General features: G+C 40.7%; 1 protein-coding gene across 4 annotated transcripts in view; it reads left to right on the forward strand.

Moving 5' to 3' along the window:
• The window catches only part of dennd2b (DENN domain containing 2B), a 55841-nt gene that overhangs the window by 5113 nt on the left and 26652 nt on the right, over positions 1–24076 (forward strand). Inside the window, exons 1-4 of one of the 4 annotated variants that reach the window (XM_054770441.1) lie at positions 541–690; positions 12717–12815; positions 16548–17828; positions 18760–18905. In XM_054770441.1, coding sequence (XP_054626416.1) covers positions 12742–12815; positions 16548–17828; positions 18760–18905 — 1501 coding nt within the window. In that variant the 5' untranslated portion in view covers positions 541–690; positions 12717–12741. Of the gene's footprint in view, positions 1–540; positions 691–12716; positions 12816–16547; positions 17829–18759; positions 18906–24076 lie in introns of those variants that run through there. The other 3 variants (XM_054770442.1, XM_054770443.1, XM_054770444.1) reach the window with 3 other exon arrangements.

A 24076-nucleotide genomic window follows, 5' to 3' on the forward strand; every position in this document is an offset into this window, starting at 1 on the left:
CTATTGGCTTCAAGCCCGCAAAAGCCCTCCTGTGTCCAATAACTCGTTCCCTGAGTTTGTAATCTATTTAACAATATATAAATATAATAATAATAACATCAACAATAACAATTTGACAAAAAAAGATATTTGTGAAAATAGAAGGGAACTGAAAATGATCTCATCACGTTAGAGTATGGATATCAGCCTGATGTTTGGATCGATCCGCCATCCCTATTATAAGGACACGTGTAGATGCATAACGAAAAATCCCATTTATGAAAGTAATCTTTGGGAGTGGACTTGGGGACATTTATGTCACTGAGGTTTCCCTCTACTTGTGAATATACTTCCGCGGTCATCCACATTCATGCACTGCAGTGATCATAAACAAAGCAAGAATGAGCCTCTGAATGCCTCGAGAAAGAGGAGGAGGAAGAAGGCGAGGGAGCCAAATCACGACAAAAAAGTGGGGGTAAACAAGCCGTGACCATGGCAACAAGTCCAGCCTACCAAAGAGGCTTTGAGAGCGTCATTCTTTTTTTGGGGGGGGGGGGTCGGTTTTGCTTGGAAAGACATGACTTGGACATTATTGCGGAGGGCAGGTATCCGGCGAACCGGGCCAGACTTTTTCATCGAGTAGAAGAAGCGGACTTTAAAGGACGAGAACATCTCAACATGTCAGCAGCCATGCTCAAGAGGAACTCGGAGGTAACAAAGAATAAATAAATAAATAGATAAATAACTTTTTTAAGCCGAAAACGACCCAGGAGGCGGGAGGAGGTGTTGGCTGATAACGTGTTTAGGTAGAACATGTAGCAAAGTTATATTGGAAATGTTAAACGCTTCAAGGTGCGTTTTGAAAGTGGCCTCCACGTGACCATATTTGGTCATAGTCACGTTTAACGTTGAAGTGAAGCAAAATGGCTAAACAGCATACTGGCATACATACGTTATCACGAAGGAATAAACCGTCCAAGCAGCAGTATGAGTGAAATATCCCCGTTGCACCGATGTGATTGAAGGCATTTTTGGGGAGTTTGGACGCCTGGGAATGTTTGTTATGTCTCAGGGGATTAACCCTTCGTGCAAGATTAAGTGGATTTAAGCACACTGTTTTGTCTCCAGTCATCATTGTTAGATTGTGAGAACTCAAGTTACTCAACAGTAGAAGTATAATGCTTTAGTCAGGCAATCAGAACTAGACAGTGCATTGGCTTTTTTTTGTAATGTTTCCCGCATATTACTCACTGGGACACAACATTAGGTACAAAATGGAATGGAAATATTATTCCCTTTGAATCGGCTGCATGAATACATACAACCATTTGCTTTGCTATCTGTCCCTCAAAGGTAAGCTAACGTTTTCTTCAAATAGCCTAGCATATCCTGACCTACATTGGACATTCCAAAATTACTGGCACTCTTGCCACAACACCTGCACTATTGGATTGGTGATGAAATGGCCCCTGTGAGTATTCTTTGGTCTCTTGACGTTTTAAGTAGTGTTGAGCCGCAACAGCAACTTTGATTAGTTTTAGTCAGTTGCTTTCATATTTAGCAAAGGCAGTCTGTAGTGCAGATTAGACACAGGTGCGTGTCCTTAGACAGGTCTATAACAACTCAAGATATTGAGGCGATTCTTTGGCGTTTTAAAAGGGCTCCCTACATACCCCAAGGCTGAGGGTTTTGGTGTGACTGGCTGAGCATACCAATCTGTTAACGTAGTTAATCATGGATTTTAACTGACAATTGTTGTGGTGGTTGTGGTGGGGGTAATCCACATGGGAACATGGTAGTACTAGGTGAAAACGGTGTAATACATAAGGCACACCTTCATGTGGCACACAGACAAAGCCATGTGACACACTACAACAATAGAAGAAGAAAGAATGTGCACAAGGTCTGTCATCTTCCTCTTGTCTGGCTTGTCTAAACTTACGACAAAGTGGAATTACTGCTGCGAGTTACTCTGGAGTGCAGTTGTCCCTCGTTTCTCGCGGTTAATTGGTTCTTTTTTTTTTTTTTGCCTGTATTTGTGTTGAAACTATTTTTGTACCATTTGACACAAACCTGAATTTAATTTGATAAATGTTTTGGAATAATATAAATACGTGGCAAATTTTTTTAGTTTGAGATTTAAAAATGAACAGAATCAAATCATGCAAATAAATATCTTTTATTAAATAGAAATCTGTCCAGGTTGCAGGGGTCTCCAGCTTTCATCGCTATTAGAGCTGTCAATTATTTGTGTTTTATTTATGACTGCCAACAGTTAAATTGTACACAACTTTATTTACCAAGCAGATCTCCACTCAAACAGAGTGGACACGAACATCACAAGAACGTCTTTATTATGCGTCTAAATAAACGTAAAGAAAAAGAAAAACAATAAGTGCATATTCCTATCACTCACTTTGTAACTCTAAATGCGGAAGTACAATTTTCTGCATTAAAGTATGCTCGGAAATCCCAGAAAATACACTCAAAATGTGAATTCAACTTAAATGACGTGGTGTGTTTGAAGGCCAGCCGTCATTGCTCATAATAACACGGTTAATAACAACTGGTGAGATAGAAGACCATTCATCAGACCGTTCATTAAACAACCACACACAAATAGTGTTTTGAGGACAGGACACAATTAGTGTAATGACAACAAGAGAGTAAAGTTGTTCAGTGATGCTTGAAAAAGTTAATACGTGCCCCATTAATGTGATATCCACTTGTGGCTTCCCTGTGGGACAAAAACAAGCTCCAAACTAATTTAATTCCTTGTTTGTTTTTAAAACAAAATGTCACTGTGCTAAAAAGTAACATGTGGAGTCCGAAGACCAGAAGTTAGATGGATAACTCTAGCTACAGTAGCTAGCTATTGCACTTGGAAGGACCCAGATGCACTGACACTGGCTGGTGAGGAACTTTGCTTTGCTGTGTTTGTTCTTTTCTTAGCTGCAGTTAGCTAGCTAGCTCCTGCCAATGCAAGTACAGCCAGTGACAGCTAGGCATAGCGTGTAAACAAAGATGCAAGAACAGTCGAACAGCAATAGGTTTGGTAAGGCAATGATCAAACACTCTGGCATCGATTGGCATAGCCTGTGTCAAGCTCAATACGAGGCGCATTATTTTGTTGGCAACCCTATGTGACACGGCCGACACGTAGGAATTTCCGCCGCATGGCCATCGGTTTTTGTGATCGGCTTTGAAAGGCTTTTATCGGCATACACTGATCACAATATCGGCCGATATTGATCGGTAGCCGATCGAGCTCAGCATCCCTAATCTCAACTCATTTTATTAATCAGTTTTGATAATCAGGTGATTCTATGCAGAGTGCTGGTGCCAGCAACACATAGAGTGGTTAGTACAGATAAATAAATAAATATAATGAGGTTCTCAATAGCATGTTTGAAATGGTGGCATGTTTGAGTTGCTGATGAGTAGAAGCCCAGTGATAAATGCTGCTGTGCTTTAATGGAAGAAGACACTTCTAGCTAAACAGTTAGAACACAATCTGCTCCAGGATGCTGGTCGACCTCCGATTTCTCTCATAGGTAATAGTGGAAACTAAATGAATCAGTCCATGGTCAAATTGACTGCTTGTCTTTCTGAGGTATGTCTTTTTCCATTAAAACTAAATGCATCTGACTTTGTAGCCTACATTCCTTTCCCCTTTTATTATTTCCTACTTAGCCATATTGTACTGAATTTCCAGGAAAGTGATTTGTGTACCGCTGTGGTTGCAATGCTAGAGTAACTTCAACCTTTCTCCTTGCCATCAATGGCATCCTCCTATGCTGGCATCACAATCAACACACGAATACAAGAAAAAAGCAAAACGTGGAGTTAACCAACTGTGATGACACGTATGATGACGGGTCGACTTTTAAAATGTTGGTTGAACCTCCATTTTTTTTTTTTTTTTACAAAGTGTTTGATTTTGGATGTTCTACTGTAAAGGACAACGTAAGAACATCTAGGTAGCTACTCAAACATTTGACATATATACTGATTAGCAGAAGCTTAGTGATAATTGCTGCTGCTTGTTAATGGAAGGCGGCGCTTTTAGGGTGAAGGTCAAACTATATTGTTGAGTCTTTCAGTAAGTGTATCAAGTTCCAGTCTGGTTCTGCAGGAGTAGGAAAAGAGTGACATGAAAAATATAATCTTGAGCAAGAATGCCTTGGGTTGGTTAAAGTGTCAAATGTTTTCTGGAAATGTTTTATGTTTTTGTAGAGTTACACTAAGAAACCTTTTTTTCCGACTTTGTTTTCCATTCTGTTAGTTGGTTGATCCAAACATAAACATGTCAACAGCTAGGAGCAGCTGAAAATGAAAATGTTGTGCTGGCAATTATGGTCACCAGAGGATGAATATTCTGAATTTTCCTCAGACACTGGTTGACACTGGTGGCTTTTGAGGGGAATGTTTGGAAGGATTGCCATGCCTTTTGGCACTGTGTCATTGTACATGCTCACAGGCATGGCAAGTGATAACCAGTTACACATTCCATTATGCAGTTCCATCTTTGTGCAGTTTTTGCAAATCAGCAAGGTTGGAACAAGGGTGCAGTGTAAGACACTACAACACTTTGCAAAAGTGTCATTCATGACAACTTTACTTTGACCTAAATTCCTAGAGTGCTGTGTTTTTGCTGCCTAACCAAGCCGGACGTTTCTTACTTGCAATTGCTTGTTATAGCATTAGCGCCGTGTAGCAAGGAACCTTAATCAGGTGCCCAAACCACCTAGTCTGGAAGAATAACAGGAGTAGTTTAGCTCCCTCCAGATGTCTCGATGTCTCTCGCCCCAATCCGCAAGCCCACCCACCTTACAGAGGAAACTCCTGTCAGCTGCTTGGATCCGAAGTCTCATTCTTTCGGTCACTTTCCAAAGGTCTTGACCACAGGTGAGGGTTACAGCATGTAATGACGGGTAAAATGAGAGCTTCCAAGTCCAACTTGGCTTCCTTTTTAGGAGAAAAAAACTCTGTACAGTTGCCACATTTCTGTAGCTGCCACCTTATCATCCTTGACACAAAATATACACCAATGCTTCCCTGTCTCATGGTGCAATTAACCTCACACTATGCAGGATGGGTGAACTTTTCTCAGCTCAAACAGCAGTTTGAAAATATTGGTCCGTTTTTAAGCCAAAACCCAATTTTAGACAGAAAAGCCTTGTTGCGACAGCTAATACAGCTAATATATGGCATTGCCTCAAAATGCTCACTAATCGACCCCTTGGTTCGGCTCAGCTGCAGCATCTTGCAGAATTCATAGCCAATTTCTGTGGAAATAGTTTTTTTGTTTTTTTTAAGTTGTCCTACATAATTGTAACCTATGCTACAAGTTGGCAGTAGTTCTAGTTCCAGTTCACACGGTTCAAAGTCCTATTTTTGAAAAATCTAACTTGTATAATTACAGTCAGTGAGTAACCCCCTTAGTTCATCATACAGTATACACTTAAATGACTTCACAAGATGTAATCATAATGAATATAAAACACTATTTTTGAATTGTTTAATGAAAAAAATAGATTTGGCATTGTCTCGATATCTAAAAATATTAAAATTTAATTGTATTCTCATGTACAGTACAAGCATTTAAACTCTGCATTTAACCCATCACAGAAAAGGCACTTATCGATGGAAAAACCCTTCGAGTTTTAAATTTTTTTTAATCTTCAGCTTCATTTTCTTATGTGGAAATGTCAGCCGTAGAACTGATGCACAGCGTCATTTTTTTGGGGTTGACCAGCTAAACTCAGATTTACAGACACCAACAAGATTTCATCTTATCCACTTAATGTCCTTGGATAAGTCAGACTGTGTTTCCGAGGTCAGATGACACACAGTCTTTGACCCCCCCCTGCAGCACAGATGGATAAAAGCCTGTTTTCCACATGCCTGCCTCTGCAGCTGTGCATGCTCATATCTAGGTTACACAGAGGGTTTTTCCCTCTGCCGCAACTACGAAAATATGCTACACTGTTAAAGCTAAAATGGAGATAAAAAGCCAAAATGTATGTTCAATGTGGGTACTTGTATAAGTGTGATTATATGCAACAGGCACTAACGGTTTCTGTTTGGTGGGTTTCCCTTTGACATAAAGACGACAGAGCTCATAAGTGTGTCATACAAAGTTCATGTGTGTTCATGTGTTTGTAATTGCGGTATTGTTATGTAACATTTACACAATAAACACTAGGGATGCTCCGATTGACGGGTCACCAGTCAGTATCGGCCAATTAGCTTGGAAAAGCATGTGATTGGCATACGCGGCATACGCGGATAAATGCCTTTCAACACCAATCACAAAAAACAATCTCCCGTGGCTTGTGCTATTCCCTGTGTGCAGTGTAGTGTCTTGCTCTTATGCCTTGGGTAGCGTCCCCCTCCCCCTTTACTTCACACTGCGCAGGCGTGCGGCTCTAAACCAAAACAAACATGCCTGCTTTGTGGAATTTATATGCCATTTGTGGGAGTGTTGTAAAGTTTGCATCCTGCAACACATGCCACAAAAAATATATCGCGGGCTGTAGCACATTAAAAAGCTTTAATTTAGTCTGGAATTTGAACAATAAACCCTTGACGGAGTTTGGTGAGTTTTTTAAGCTCGCAATGTGTCGCTGGGCAACAGTTGCCCGTATGTGCATGTCAGTCAGAAGGCTAATCAAATAACCTGAAAAATAATTGAATTCATCGGAGTAGACGACCAGCCTCACAGACACCGGGTTCTGCCGACTGCTCACCTGGAGCCCAGCTACCTGTTAGAGCTCCACTAGACAATGTACTCTCACATCCAAAGCCTCCTTAAAGAAGGTGTCTCATCCTCTGCAAGTTTTACACGTGATATATATTGTCTTGAAAAACTACGCAAAATTTTTTTGTCTAAATTAAGGTGATTTTATGGTTCCTTTTTCAGATCATATAGCCGTTAGCAGAGGTGCAGCCCAGTAATTCTGGGTCCCATAATTTTTTTTTTTTTAATATATAACTATTTTTGGGCTACCAGGCAGTTAGGGGACCTTGGAATTGTCCAAACTTTTCCCCCCGCGCGGTGCACCTGGCCAATAGCACTTATTATAAATACCGTAATTTGCGGTGTACAAGCCGCTACTTTTTACTTAAACTTTGAGCCCTGCGGCTTTTACAGTGGTGCGGCTAATTTATGGCTAAATTCTAATCTCGTGACATCTCCTTTACTTCAGAACTACTACTAATCATCTAAATACTGTCCCGCCCACGCATCAGTGAGGAAACAGTAGCTCTGTCTTTGGCAGGAGACAATCACAAGCTATCAGTGAGCTCATGACGAGCTTGTCAACCCACTGGAAATCACAGGAGGTCATTACTCATTATAACAGTCTGACTCACAGTGTCATCTTATAAAGACCGCTAAACTCATCACACAGTAACTTAACACTCAAAAGGTAGTTCGGAAATATGCAATACAAGTACCAATACGAGTTTAAAATAAGAAAACAACTGTTTTCCTAAAATGCATTACGTCCAAGCAAAGCATTCGTTGGTGCCTGCCGGGGCACTGCAATGATGTCAGCCTCCCTCTGGGCTCCTCTGGGTCCCTCTGGTGGACAGAGGCAGCATTGCAGTGCCATCCATCTATCCATTTTTGTCCTCCAATGAAATGCTTTGCTCAAGTGAAATGCATTATGGGAAAAAAATTTAATTTTAAATTTGTTGCTGTGTAATGACTTTAGCGTTCTTTGTAAGATGACACCACGAGTCAGACTGTTTATTGAGTAATGACCTCCTGCAATTTCCAATAGGTTGACAAGCTTGTCGTGAGTTTTTTCATAGCTCATGATTGGCTCCTGTCAAATAAAGCGCTGCCTGGTCCACACAAACTTGTACGTGCCACAATATGCCATTTTATGACGTGGACATGTGCGGCGTATAGTCCAGTATGGCTGATATATGTACAAATTTGTTTTTTCCTCTAAATTTAGTGGGTGGAGCTTATACACCGGAATTTACAGTAAATTGAAAAATGTACAATTAATGCATGTGATTGGTATTGGTATCAGTGGATTACACTCATGGATGATTCGTATCACAATCAGGAGCATAAAACCCTGATTGGCGCATCTTTAATAAACACATATTGTTAGCAGTTGCTATGCCTTAGGTCTGGATGCTGCAGTGTTACACTCTACACTCCACTTTGCTGCAGTAGTCCCTGTTCTTGCCGCTCTTCGTCTTCTTTCATATAAAAAGCGTGGCCATTAGTAACATGCTGAGAGGACAGAAAACTTTTGTTCTCCTCCATTGTTCTTGTTCGTTGGCGTGTCTACTTGCCAACAATGCATTCGACAAGACTACCGAAGCAGTACTGTTTTGAAATGGTACACACTCCTAACCGAGTCACGTAGAGCCTAGTACACTCATGTCAAGTCGTGTGGGTATTTTGCCTTTGAAATGGGCCTACGTGCACTGCAACTTTGAGTCAGCGAAGTGATCAGTTAATGATTATGTCATGCCCCCATTGCCTACATGCCAAAATACTGTACACACAATTCACATAATCAATCAAGTCTTTATAATCAAAAAGTCAAATTCCAAAAATGACAATTCCATTCATTTTATCTTCTATGTCTGTCCCCATCCTTAACCTAGACTATCCTTGTGTATGACAAAGAAACAAAGGCATCACTGTCCATAGTTTGACTGCAAGATGCTGAAACCAGGGTGTGGATCAGACTAAGGTCCGATGGTCTTGCGCTAATGGGTGGTTAGACCTGGAAAAAATTAAGGGGTCTTATTCTTCCTTTCCCCTACTGATTTTTGGCTTCACTTGTACAGCTCTGTGGTTCTTTTTGAAAAAAATCTTGAAGACAGGTTGCTGATCTGCAGAAAGCGAGGAATGGATTAGCCTGAAAAGCTGCGTAGTTGAAGACAAGTGAGGGGAGTTAAGGTATTTTTAGAGCGTCTTCGTGAGCACCTGATCATTCTATTTGCCTTTAAGATTGAAAAAGGTATTTTTAGTAAAAAGTGTACTATCATAATAAAACTGTAGAAAAGTCATGCTGGCCTTTCATATGGTTTGTTTGTGTAGTTAATAATGCACTTCCACACCCCACTCTTTTGTTTCTTCGAACCTACTTTATGAAACCAGTCTTTGATTTGAGCCAATGTCGTGGTAGCAGCCTGATGGACAAATATTAGTACATTCCTGCGTGTTGGGCGCAGTGAATTGCATATCAGATGATCTGTCAAACATGACAGGGTCAAGGACACTTCGGCCCTCTTTTAAATGACATTTAGCTTAAGTAAAGTTAATTAAATCTGTGTCTTACACACACATACTAACACACACATACTAAGCTGATAAGAATTTTTTTCTTTACCACATCACCCTCTCAAAGAGACGCGCATTGAACACAAAGAGCCCCTCTATGTAATATCTGATAGTTTGATAAAGACACCATTGTACTCCTCCGAATTCCGAATAAGCTTGTCACTGAGGGAAAACTTATTAGCCTCTCCAACACTTGTGCTTGTAGACGTAAGCATGACACGACCAGGAAAACCCCTGATGGCTATGCTAGGTTATTTTTGTGATGAGGGTGGGGAATTTAGTTTTTTGGAAACGAGGTTGTCTTGCTAAAAGAACTTTTTCTTTTGCATTTCGACATTTATTTAACTTTGTCAGGACAATCCTCAAATACCAAAGAGCTAAACGATGACAATGTTTTATGATCGTCAAGCAAGCTGGAAAGCAGATAACATTGTCTGGATCGGTGATGAAGTAAGAGTTATGCTGAGTGATATATACAGGTATTTTAAGAAGTGGTCTTATACAGTGCCTTTGTAGTCTTGACATTATTGCCATCCAAGACTCTTTGACTTTAAACATAAGAAGAAGGTAACCATTTATACAAGTTTAAAGATTGTTAACTAGAATGGCTCTCAGTAGAATGGAAATGCTGAAGAGTCAACCAAAGTGGTCAAAAATGCTCTTTGTTAGTGAGCAGCCTACTTCCTTGTTCCTTTGTCTTTATGAATGATGCATGGTACCATGTACTTTTTCAGTGTTTCCTCTACCATTAGGGTATGGAGGAGCAAACAAGCCATAAGTCTTAAGACCATTTATCTCACGACATATAAAACTTTGGTGATGTGTGTATTAAATGTATGGTATCATGTCTTCCAAAGAATTTGGAGCACAACACGTAGGGGGTGTTATTTACAGTCATGTGAGAAGATTAGAACACTTCTAATTATTTTGACTGTAGGTAACAAAGTCATCATCTATTAGGGCATTCATTAATGATGAATAAATGTTAACTTATTGTCATTTATATTTTTTATGTTTTCAAACCTGTCTGACTCACCGTTTATATAATTCAGTCGCTCATTTAGTTGTTAGTTAACAAACTTGAGCTGCTCTGATTATTTTTCTTTGCCCTGGCTGATTAAAAGCGTCATTAGTGATTTAGTGCTCAAGTTACATAAGTCACGATGCTAATAGGCAGCTTATTAGCAAGGTACTGCAATAGTATTTCCGAGGTTGCTGTTCAGCGAGTGGGATTTTGCGAGGGGAGATGCTATCAGAGTTCAGGAAGTCATCTGGCTAACGCCTTGTTGTTTACACAGAAAAGTCCATCCTGGGCCTCTGTGACCCACTGATTGTAGCTTTTTGAAAATAACAAAGTCATTTAAACATTGTTTTAAGCTTTAAATAACAACTGTGTGAGAGCTGAGATAATTGGAAATGTCTGTAACGTTTAGTATTTGCTAAAAGGACACATCAAAGCCAAGATGTTTGTTTTCTAACAGAGATTAATTATAGATGACTGTTCACATCTGCATTGTTGAATGGCTCTTAAAAAAATGACCTGCATATCTTCATTTTGTGTCTATTACTAAGCCAGAATATGGTTTGTTTTGCAAACGTGAAATTGCAGCTGTTCTTTTCATTTCTGTAGTTGTTTTTTTCTTTTAATTTGCCACCTGTTTCAACATTGTTCTTGTAAATATTTTTCTTGTAATTACGACTTTACTACCAGTATATTTTCACTTTATTCACATAACATTATAACTTTTTCCTCAAGGTAATTTTCCGAAATGACATCTTCATTTGTTGTTTTGTGTGTTTTCCCTAATATTATGACTTTCTAAAATAACGTCTTTCTTTAATATTGTTCAACTTTATGCTACTAAAATTCTATTATTTTTCCTCATTCTTGTAAAATTACAACTTTTTGTCATTACATTACAAATTTCTCTCTTCATACTTAGATTTTATTCTTGTAAAATTATTGACGATTTTTCAATTTTTGCTGCTATTTTCTTGTTAATCTCTATTTGTAGAATCTGCCACGGGCCAATAAAAAAAACACTTTGGACACTCCTGGTATAGATGATGGATGGATCTCAATGTCACACTTTTTTGTAGCCTTCCTGCACCATCATGCATTAAACCTTTTCATCTGCGTTCCTCAAAAATAAAAATGATGAATGCACCATCCCCTCAGCAAAGTCCACAGTCACAGGAAATAGCTGACAGCAGGAATGCTCCCTCGCTCTCCTCATTTGTCTCTATAGGACTGGTCTGAACGTCTGGTTGGCTGGCTTCTTCATACAACAACTTCCTGTAAACATGCCATGCTACCAAGCGCTCTCCCATCCTCCATCTCTGATCTCTAAGGATCTCCCTTTGACCTCATTATGCTCCAGAGCAATTGCTTTTGAGCTTTGTGGATAAGGTCACTTGTACATTAGAAAATGTGATTTTCCATGAGTAATGGCCTCTTGTCGGAGAGAAAAAGAGGGGTGAGGGGAATAGTGGGGGGTTTGGAGGGGGAGTTTATCACGTGGAATGCTGTTGTTCCTTCACAGATCTCACATCTGACATCTGTCTACCCAAACTTTTTACAGTTGCATACCCCTTCAGACATTTGACCAGAAGCCCCTCCACGCTTAAAATACATTACTTTTTATCGTAATTAACTTGAAAAATTTAACATAATTAATTGGTTAATTAATTTTATCGTAATTCCGGGTTAAATTTTTTGATTCTGCATGGTCACGTTTTGATAAAGGTCACATGAGCACTAAAAAATAGATAGTTAATCATCCTACTATCCTCCTTTTATTCCAGTGTTCAGTGTGAAAGGAAGAATAGAAAATACATGTGCCTGTCCGAGAAAGTCATACACATAAGCCTCAATCTTCGTCACATGGCGTGCTCAAAGACTGTCGACAAACTCCCAAAGAAGACTCATTATTCGTGAAAGCATAAATTTGCTTACACAAGCAAAATTGGGGGCTTTCTAACACAGTCAGGGCATCCAGCTAAGAAAACACACTAATTAGTCACAGCACCAGAAGACCAGCTCTCATTTAGCACAAAATATGAATGCTCTTGAAAACTCTTCAACACAATGCACAGCGTCGTCACCAAACGTACGCATTTGTTCATCTAACGCAAACAGAACGATGAACAACTTCATGCTGTCACCCTTCTTCTGCACTGTACTACCTGTGCTGTGGCAGTTCACCTGAGGCCTTTGAGCGTGTATTTCCACATGTATTCACTTTGAATTTTGGCACTCCTGTGATTCCATATAGTCAAGACATTCTTAATTTTTATTCACGTACCCACTACGGCAATGGGCGCATTCCCCACTTTGGGAACCTAGGGTCTGTCTATGTGATTGTTGTTTGCCTTGACACTATATTATTTTATTAAAGTGCTTCTGTTTGTCCTTCAGGTGAGTGGGTGGTTAGCAGGCAAGCATGACTGCCAACAAGAGTTCAAAGGCCGTGCCTCATGCAGGAGGGGGTAAAGCTCCACCAGACACCCCAGACAGGTAAGTGAGCTCGCCGACACTCCTTAATGTCATTTTCCGTTTATGTGTCTATTTTTATGAACTGTGTTTTGGTTCTTGTGTTGGAATTAAAGAGAGAGAAAGAAAGAGAATGACTTCCAACTACAGTATTTCCATGGATTGTATATAAGGGCCCCATGCAACTTGCGAGCTGCAGCTTGTGTTAGCATGCTATGAGTTGACAGCTGCCTGTTGGGCAAACAAGCTTCAGCAGTGATAGGGTTTTTTTTTGCCGAGCTTGTCCGGTCATCCTGTCATCCTTCAAACAGAAAGATAATGTTTAACTGTGACATCTAGTCTGTCAACACTCACACCAGCTTGTGTATTGAGAGATTCCTTTTGCTTACTAAAACTGAGTATACAGAGATTTTTTTTTTGATGAGTAAAACTTAGAGACACTACTATTGGAGTTTACACTTAAAGCAGTGCTGCTGCTATCTTGTTGCTATCGTACATGCCAGTAATTGATGCTCATACTTGTGAGTTTAGTCTCCCTGCTAACACACTTATCGTGCTGGAACCGTGGGTTTGATTGTGGGCCTGTGTGTGATTACGGAGTGAGTCAGTGGTGGTTGATGCACAAGACAATATTCATCAAATGCAGAACTTTTTACCTTGTTCTGTCCATACAGTATATACTTGCATGAGAAACATGGCTCCCTTGAAGTGGCAAACCACACTATATAGAATTATGTGGCTCTATAGGAGGTGGTTGCCAAACATGCACACATTGCATTTAAGGTTTGCTTAGCAACCTTCTATTTCCGAAATGGTGAGTGCATTAGCCACAACTTTCCTGATCAAAAACTTAAATTTGTGTTACAATACAGTTGTTCAGTTCACTTGGGTGTGAAAACAATGAAAACATCACACATAATAGGTGACGTTTCCACTTTGTGCCATCCATGTTCTATACAGTTTATGTTGTTCAGGTTCACGGCAGAGGCTGGAGCCTATCCCAGCTGATTTAGGGTGAAAGGGGAACTACACTATGGACTGACCACCAGGCAATCACGGGGTAATTTTGAACAACACATTGAATGGGAATTGTTCCCATATTAGCTGCACGAAAGTCAGCCATGAGAATCATGATCCTACCAATGGCGCGTGAAAATATAATATGTAATAGTCTTTAAAATATGAATTTTAAGTGTTTTTTTTAACCCTGTAAGTGATGCTGGTTGACCTCTAATTTGTGCTAAATTCGAGACCAATAGGAAACAATTATTCTTCATACAATGAGTTTCGAGCTCATGACCTTTGTTTACTATACAGGCAATATTGCACGTTAAGTAACATTTAACTGGCATACAAGTGTAAATGTAAGTTAATGACATCTGTAAAGTTACAAAAGACCTAAAACTAGTATTATTTGCAGATGATACTACTGTGTATTGATGTGGAGAAAGCACACAAGAGCTAATTAAAAAAGTCACTGAGGAACTGACTATATTAAAAAGATGGCTTGATAAAAACAGACCATCCCTGAACCTAAGTACAACTAAAATAATTCTATTTGGTAATAGCAGAAAGTTGACTACATGCAGTGTGAATGTCATGTTTCCATCCATCCATTTTCTGTACCGCTTATCCTCATTAGGGTCGGGGGGTATACTGGTCCCAGCTGACTTCCAGCGACAGGCGGGGTACAACCTGGACTGGTCGCCAGCCAATGGCAGGGCACATATAGACAAACAACCATTCACACTCATTCATATTCACATTCACATTCATACCAATGGACAATTTAGAGTCGCCACCTAACATGTATGTTTTTGAAATGTGGGGAAACCAGAGTACCTGGAGAAAATGCAAACTCCACACAGAAATGCCCAACGGAGATTCGAACCCAGGTCTTCCCGATCTCCTGACTATGACTGTGTGGCCAACATACGGCCCAACTTCTATGCATGTTCAAAATAAATTAAACCATTACCGTAAGTTAACCACAACAACAACATGTGTACACATATCTTTAATGACAAATGACGAAAAAGTTGATGAGCTTGCTGAGAGAGGGTGGATACCAGCTTCCTGTGGTAGACACGTGATTTAGTATTTTTGTTTGGAATGTTTCCGAGAATCCTTTCAAACTTAATTCAGAATGCATTTTTGTATCCCACTTCAACTCTGATGGAGGTCTTCATCAACCATAACACAAACTTTATTGTCATCAAAGTAAATGCATGGATTGATTTGGTCTCATAAGGCAGTTTAATTGTTTTTACCATTTATAGTTGTTTAAAGGCTGAAAGACTATTGCAGCTAGTGGGTTTCGGTGTGTCGTAATAGTCACCCACCCTGGAGCATGAGGATCGAAACCAGGAAGGGCAGACAGGTGTGAGGCAAGATTTGTCCCAACCTGCATTATTGGATCACAGTCCCACAGCTCCCAGTTTCCTCCTCCCACGTTGCTTGTTATTCTAACCATAGCTGTGACCTCAGATTTCCTAACGCTTCACTTTTGCAGTCCTTACCCAGCTTCCAAGTCATGATAAAGTTCCTGAACATTTATGAGGTGTAAGGCATCTGCCAGGGAAAGTTTGGCTCTCTGAGGAAACCTATAATGAGGCATGGTGAGAATCTTTGCGACAATTGTCAAATCGGGACTGATTTTGGGATTAGCATCTAGTAACACTTAACTAAAAGGATCACACAGCTTTGGACAAGAAGACTTACAGGTAAAACAAATGTCATCAATTGGACTAAATCTTTACAGAGTTCACTGTGTGAGGTCTACTGAATTATTTGGATCTGGAAAAATGCACACTGCCGATAATAATGATTTATAATGACAAATAATGCAGTGGATATTTTCTTAACCTTAGCCTAATTTCACACTCCAAACGCCAAATACTGAATCATTTGCTGTAATTATTCAAAAAATTACCAGACATAATGTTGAGAGGACTGATTTGGTGCCTAATTTGACTTCCAGCTGTCGTTTATTACTGTGTTACATGTAAGTGTTTTGGTAAGTATACATTTTTCCCTGCATTTCTATTGACACCACTCAACCACTCAAAAACAACAAAACCGATTACTGGGTGTGTGTAGCATGGAGATGAATGAGGAAGCCATTCTATGTTATTATGGATCTACGGTTGATTATGTTTTATACATCAGTGCCTATGTTCCAATTCTGGGGCATCACCTTTTGGAGGATCATGCCTGCGCAGTCCACGGACACCCTTACACATATGACGTGGTGCTGCATGTTAGCTTGATGTTGTTTAACATATTGGACATTAGACCAGTATTTATATTGGTGCCGCCATATTAAAACATTTTTCTGAACTGTGCAATGGTGTGCAAAAAACATATTGGCATATGGGAGGCCATGATTAATAGTTGCGATGCATTCTGAAACAAAAGGGGAAAAAAGGCAATATTTATTTGCTTCATTTGAAAGTGGGTTTGATTACTTATGACAGTTTGGTGTTAGGACACCATTGGGCTTCAAATGCAGCCTCCGAATGATGGAGTTCCTGGCACAGTACAGTTGAAGGAGAAGAAGCCATACACAGTAGCTGTCTTTGTAATGTGACTGCTACCAACTGCAGGACATGACTTTCTTAATGTCCAACAGTTTCCCGCACAGTTTCTTAGAAGTATAGTATTACAATAAACTACCACTATCTGGTGCTCTCTATTCTGTGTTTTTGTCAAGATATATTTCAATACCCAAACTATTTTTTTGCGTCCCTCTTTTAGGTGTCAGTCTTCATCCCCCTGTCCTGCTCTATCCAGCGGTCAGGGTCAGAACCAGCCACCTCTTCTTGGCGACGGGAATACCTATAAGAAACAGAGTAGATACGTGAGGACTGACGGGCGGTTCTTGGTACACGCTGGCTGCAACAGCAAGACCAAAAGTTTTAGCAGTGGACCACCCCTCACAAGTCACACTGAGTCCCAGGCCCGTCTCACAAAGTCCAAGAGCATCAGTTGCCTGGACAACCGTCTTTCCATCTATAAGCCTCCAAATCAAGCAAAGGTGTGTCAGGGAGGTCAAGACTCTCAGGAGCAAAAAGAAAACCAAGGGGGTCTTTCTCCAGGTGAAGGACTTAATGGTAGACCTCTGAGTTGGAGTACACTTTCACTAGGATCTTTCTCAAACCAATGCAACAAGCGGCCCCTTTCCATCACCAGGCTGGTAAGCGGTGTTCCTCCCACCACAGTCCGCAAGAAGATCTCAGAATGGGAGTGCAGGAGGGTGTCTCTGCCTAGGATGAGCTTGTGTCTGGACAAAAGGCCAGGACGAGAGCGTCTAGGGGGCAGTGAGGGCTGCCCAAGCTTGCTCTCATCCCCCTGCAGTGAGAAGACATTTGACTTCAAGGGGGTTCGCAGGATGAGCACAGCGTTCTCAGAATGCTCCTACACAGAAACGGAGGAAGAGGAAGGGGCTTCTGACAAAGATGGCCTCGGCCGCTTCCAGAAACGGACAAGCAAGACAGAATCTTCAGGGACATTTGTCCGCTCCCTGTCTGCACGTAAGGAGACATCGGCAGTCCTTAACAGGATACAGAAAATAGAGCAAGCCCTGAAGGACAATCCCAGCCCACCTCCTCCACGTTATCTGAGTAATTGCTATGCTCCAGACAAGACGAGACAAAAATCTTTTGTGATTGGCGAGGACTTTGACAGTACATGCACCAGCAAGCGCAGCAGTGTTTGCTCTGTGGCCACTGAACCAGATGCTGTTTTGGTGCCTGATAAGCTCACAAAACTCAGACAACGGTTCAGCGTGAATTCAGTTCGGTCTGAGAGTCCTGAACCACTCAGCCAGCAGACATGTGTTGGCCCCCCAGTCAACCCCCTACCTAAACCCAAACGCACTTTTGAGTATGATGCCAAACAGGACAAGAAGGGCACATTGTCAGCGAATGGACTACCTCCAGCCTGTGAATCTCCCCCACCCCTGCCTTCGACCCCGGCACCCAGCACAACAAGGATGGCAAAGTCTATGGCTAGCACTCCCATCCGAGCCCAGGACAGGTGGGATGACAATCTTTTACATTTGTATTTCTGCTCATTGACATACAATTCAATTGACTGTAAGTAGCAAACACTGTTTGTTTCATACATTGTGCTTCACTCAAAGTAAACAGCATTTACTGAAAGGCTACGCCATTGCTTCAGACTGTGCCATGATGTTTAGCATGGGCGAGACTTGTCAGTCTGTCAACTCCTTGGTGAAACCCGCTATTGTACATTTTACCTTTAACTCTGGTGGTTTTGTCTGGAATTTACAGACTGTTTATGTAGTTGTCATACATTTTGACAAATTGCACTTATTCTCGGTTTCTCTGTATTTGATGATACAAACATTAGTCAGTATAATTGAAACAAGCAGCAGTGCTTATCCACAAACAACCTATGAATCTGTGAATGGGTTTTTGCACCCAAAGACTACTTTTCTTTCTTTTTTAACCCTACCTCTCAGGATCGGGTGTCCTCAGTTGAGAGGGTGGGGCCTTCCAGATTGTCCCTAATGTGAAATGGGGATGAAAATTGTTCATCCCTTGGACTGTGTTTAACATTCCTGTGGTTCGAGCAATTTCAGACTTAAGCTTAAAAGCCATGAGTTTTCAGCAGTGCCATAATGTAGATCCTAGCACTAATGCTCCTCTGTGTCTATGTGTGTATCAATGTGCAAGGAATAATCATAAATAGAAGTTTGTGTCCTCATGTTTGCTTGACACTAATTAGGGATTTCCTCTGGCATTTACAAAGTATGTGCTGATTTGTGCAGTTTGTTAGCACTAAATGTTGATATTTTTTTCTCCCTTCTGTGACGACTGGACTGTACTGACTTTTTCTATACGCTTTCATCTGAATTCATGCTGAAATCCTTTTCTTTTAATAGATATTCATCATTGTTTTTTTCCCTCCCTATTTGGCCTAAATTTACTTTCTTCTTTTTCAGAGAATCTTATGAATCAGGGGATGCCACAAGCCTGCTGTCGTCATACACATCCTCACCCACAGAGAATGGCACACTAACCACAGAGACGCAGAGTCAACCCAATTTGAGAAGCACTTTAGAGGAGAATGCATACGAGGACATAATAGGTAAGCATACAAGGGAAAGGCTCAAGCTCTCTCCCTTTCCATTTTGGGATTGCACTTCAAGGAAGCTATGTGTAGATGTAATTGACAGTAAAATGTATGATATAAGACAAGAATCTCCGCCCAACTTGCTAGATATTAGCCAGATATAGGGGGGCAGATATGGGGCAGGATCTCATCCCCAACGCGGTGATGGCGCTCCACCCTTTTCCGAGCGAGAACCATGGACTCGGACTTGGAGGTGCTGATTCTCATCCCGGCAGCTTCACACTCAGCTGAGAACCGATACAGTGAGAGTTGAAGGTCACGGCTCGACGAAGCCAGCAGGACCACATCATCTGCAAAAAGCAGAGACACAATTCTCCAGTGACCAAACCGGAACCCCTCAACACCCTGGCTGTGCCTAGAAATTCTGTCCGTAAAAGTAATGAACAGAATCGGTGATAAAAGGCAGCCCTGTCGAAGTCCAACCCTCACTGGAAACTGGTCCGACTTATTGCCAACAATGCAAACCAAACTCTGCCACCGGTCATACAGGGAACGTACCGCTTGAATTAGGTGGTCTGGGACCTCATATTCCCGGAGTACTGCCCACAGAATTCCTCAAAGGACATGGTTGAATGCCTTCTCCAAGTCTACAAAACACATGTAGACTGGTTAGGCAAACTCCCATGCACCATCAAGGACCGTGCCAAGAGTCTAGAATTGGTCCACAGTTCCACGACCAGGACGAAAACCACACTGCTCCTCCTGAATCCGAGATTCAACCATCCGCCGGATCCTCCTCTCCAGGACCTCAGAATAAACCTGACAGAGAAGTTTTTTGACCACCTCTGCAACCTCAGCCCCAGAGACAGGAGAGCCCACCGCGGAGTAATTCTCGTTTGTCGTGGTTAATTGGTTCCAGACTCTACTGTGATAAGTGAATGCAAAGTAGAATTCCTTCCATATAAATTGAATATTTTTGTAGTTATGGCATAGAAAACCTGTTCATGATCTTCTAAATACGTTTTTTTAACATATTAGCGCCCTCTACACATGAAATAACACCCTTCTAGTCACCTTTACATTCGTATTACCACTATACTGTAAATTCTGGACTATTGAGCACATTGGAATATACGCCACACTCACTAAATTTAAAGAGAAAAAAAAAACTGTCCATATATAGGCTGCACCTGCCTGTAAGACGCAGGTGTCCTATGTTGTAACATGGGATATTTAGTACACAGAATGATGTTACACCGAGATAAACAAATGTTTTTTTCCAAACAGTGCCGAACAGTGCATGTAAAACGACTAGTTAAACAGTAGCCTACCAGAAAAACATTCATAACTGTCTTCCTCTTTCTTCAGTGTTAGAATTAAACAGTTTCATAGTTCCTTCGTCACTTAGTTTGTCAGTCTCTCTCTCTCTTTCGTTGTTGCTGTCTGTTGTCAATTTCGTGTTAAGGCAAAGTAGCCCTTGAGTTTGTCCTGTCCATCATGAAGTAGTCCAGCCCTTTGAAACCGGTTGGTTTTTGGACACCGCTCTACACTGTCACGATCCACTGGCAGACTTGAGCGAACGTTGTTAGATTGATCGCCTTTAACTTAAAAGCTGCATCATATGCATTTCTTTGTGTTTTTTCCATGATGAGGGTGTGTGCATGAAGCACAAAATGGCTGTTTTGAAGTATGCTAGATATTGCGAGATTGACCATAAATTAGCCGCATCACTGTATAAGCCACAGGGTTCAAAGTGTGAGAAAAAGGTAGTGGTTTGTACACTGGAAATTACGGTAGTAGATCAGAGAAAATAAGCCATAAAACTCATAGTAATGTGTGTCACAGTAAATGTGTTCCGGATGTGAGGAGGACAGGAAGTAATGTCAGGGGTTCAGAGTTGAGTTTTAGCATGTTGTAGGTTACGGCCACAACAGTTGCCCATGTTATTATTATGATTATTGTTTTTATGAGTGTACCTGTTGTGAGATCATTTAAACCTGTAATAAAAGCCTGTTGTCCCAGCGATCAAGTCTGGTGCTTGTCTCACCAAGCAGAACCTAGTGACCAATGTAGAATACTACATTCACAATTTGACTGTGACTTCATAATTCCTTGTGTTGTATTTTAGTTCATTTAGACATTTTTATGCTTGAAAATGTTGAATTTAGGCAAAAAATCTGTACAAAAATATGTTTGCTTAAATATGCTTTTTTTTTTTTAAAAAAACTACACTAATATTCAACCATGAAACGGCACGATTTAAAAATTGATATACAGTATATTTGATAAACCGTGATAGAGTTGTGAAATTCAAAACTTAATGTGACGAGGGACGACTGTATATAGTTTTTCCATGATTCTGATTGGTGAGTACCTTTTGACTGGACAGAAATTGTAGAACAAACTAGGCACTATGCAGCGTATGTATGCCCTTTGCAAGTGTGGTGGACTGCAAATGTGTCGGCATGGAAGTGGTCAGTGAAAACCTTTGGGGCCTCAGCATGAGATTAACAAAGCACTTGTGTGGCTGCCATTTACTGATTAAGATAATGAGTAACAGTGTCTGGTTAAACAGACTATTTGCACAAAAATGTTTTGTGGTTTAGCTCAAAAGCACAATCGACTTAGAGCAAATCAGTAATCTTGATTTTACCTTTGCCCATTAAGACAAAACCAAAATTGAAGGATGTCTCGCGAGGATGTTGAGCAGCTCATTGTAAACTGCACGGATTCATTACTTGTGAGATCATAATTACAGTACATGAAATGCTGGACACGTTGAAGCCAAATTCCTTTCCACAAGCAAATGCCCCCAGGCCTTCTGCCCATTCCCATTGTCAGTCCCCATGGGCATACTTAATGTTCTGGAAATGTGTGTCAGTGTGAGTAAAGCCTGGCGTAGACATTCATGGATACTGTGTCTCATGGTGAAACTTGAATGATAAACACTCATTGATTTCCACATACAGGCAAAATGTTTAGATATGCAAGTTTCACGCAATCATATTATTTCTTCTGCTCAGTTTCACTGCTCAGTTTGTTGATGCTGAGCTGAGGATGTGCTGTAGTGCAAGAACATGACTGATTTTCATTGAAATCTTTAAAAACGTTCCATTGTTTTTCAGGTTATGTAAAGGTTGCGGCATAGAGTGGCTATTTAAAAAAAGATATGCATCACAACTACACCACTATGTATGTTGTGTTTTATAGGCCAAATGATCCGTTTTAGAAGAGGGCCCTCTGTGGTCCAATAATAATCAGCCTCTCTTGCTTGAGGACAAATACATTAAGCAACACCAAGGCTTGGCTAGCTTGGGCTGTGCTTAGTCTTGATGTGAATGCAAGTTAACTGTGACCTATGCTGAAAAAAGGGGACCAGACAAGTGTAATTTATTAATCGTGTGTCAATGAGGCAATAGTTCAGCGGTCGATGAATCAGACACTTTACAACACTGATGCTATGATTCAGCCGTCTGTGATGTTGAGTCTTGATCTGATTCATCGACATGACGGTGTGTTACCGTCAATGACGTACGTTTTTGCTTCTGCTCTTGTGAATACATCTGGCAGACGGTTTGGAACATACACAGAATCAGATTGCACTAGTTGTACTTAGGTTGTATTTTTGTTATGTTATAGATACTGAAAGTATTATTCGTTACTCAGTGTGATTCCAGACAGAATCTGTTCAGGAAGGACAAACTAATGGTGTGCGCACTGCTGCTGCCAAATGCACAATTGGGCTTTTGTACTGTAGAGTGTCCATTTCATACGGTAAGGTGATACAGACATCATAGTTTGTTCAGTACCTCTCTCCCTTGCCAGAGATTACATTGTGTGTATAGAGATGTACAGTCACAGAGTGGAGTTAAGGTGTGTCCACTCACTGCATGATACTGTGTGTTAGAGAGCAGTAGATTAGTACCCTGCAGTACATTAGCTGCTTCACAGACATACTCGTATATAGTAATTTTCCCAGCAGGCTCTCATTACAGCGCTGCTTCAGTTTAATGGAGTTGCTGCACTGCATGGCGTCACGGGGGACTTTCTCATTGTGATCCGCAACTCGGGTGAAATTTACTCTGTGACACAGCATCAGTACTATATTTTGTCTTTGTCGTCACCTTTTTACAAGTTTAAAAATTAACCCCGTAAGTAACTGAACAAAGTTCTGATTGTAGGTTAATTGTAAACACACTCGACACACACACACAAACACACTTGTTTGACATCCTGAGTATATAGCGTTTCCCCTCGGGATGTAACTAAGACAGGTATTTGGTAGCTATATTATTTTCCCTATTCTTTGAGATAACATTGCTTGTCTTCCTTTTAAAGATGCTGTGTATCGAATTTAAAACATTTAAAAGTTGGCACTAGTCCATCCTGTCTCATAATACCACTTTACTTGTCTAGACGCAGACCTACTGTATCACGGAGGGGCAGCAATTCTACTTTGCGCTACAGTGTATGTGCTGTATGTTTTGAGCACCTCATCTTGGCTATAAAGCTAAAGCCATAGTAGAAAGTAGTAACCATCGTGATCTTACCTTACTGCTGATAGCATTAAAACAAAACCAATTACAGTAATCGTGGGCTGACCCATAACTTTGATGATGAGTGATGGACGCATTGACATACTTGTTCATGCCTGTGCTTGACTAGCCTTCAAATCAAAAATAAATACAGCTACCACTTCAGTGTACATTGCACACTTAAAAAAAAAATTATTATTCATTTCGTGCCATTTTGTACTGAACAGCCAGGACAGAGACATATGTACTACTTTCCTATGTCGCAGTAAGTTTCACTGTTGGCTCTATGGTCGTTCTATATGCCTTATTTCCTCTTTGCCATCACTGCTAGCCTTATGCAGTGCCATCACACACAAACATCTGAAGAGAGATTCTGAGGTCTTACAAGATGATGGCGTAATGGCAGCCAAAGGACAAAAAGTCTCAAAGATTTAATAAAACTGCTAAAGACAGAAATAAATACATTTTATCGTTTTATGCAGCAATATCTGTTACTTCAGTACATGGGTCTGTGTGTAGAACTGGAGTCAGGAATGGTAGGATTGTGACACTATCCCCCATGTGGCAAGTGAAAGTAAAATTTCCAGTGCAGCTTTTGAAATTAATGTCGATGGCAGCCGTCACCAAATGGCGGACCTCGGTCCGGATCCG

The sequence above is a fragment of the Dunckerocampus dactyliophorus genome, chromosome 3 (genome assembly GCF_027744805.1).
Source record: "Dunckerocampus dactyliophorus isolate RoL2022-P2 chromosome 3, RoL_Ddac_1.1, whole genome shotgun sequence".
Lineage (NCBI taxonomy): Eukaryota > Metazoa > Chordata > Actinopteri > Syngnathiformes > Syngnathidae > Dunckerocampus > Dunckerocampus dactyliophorus.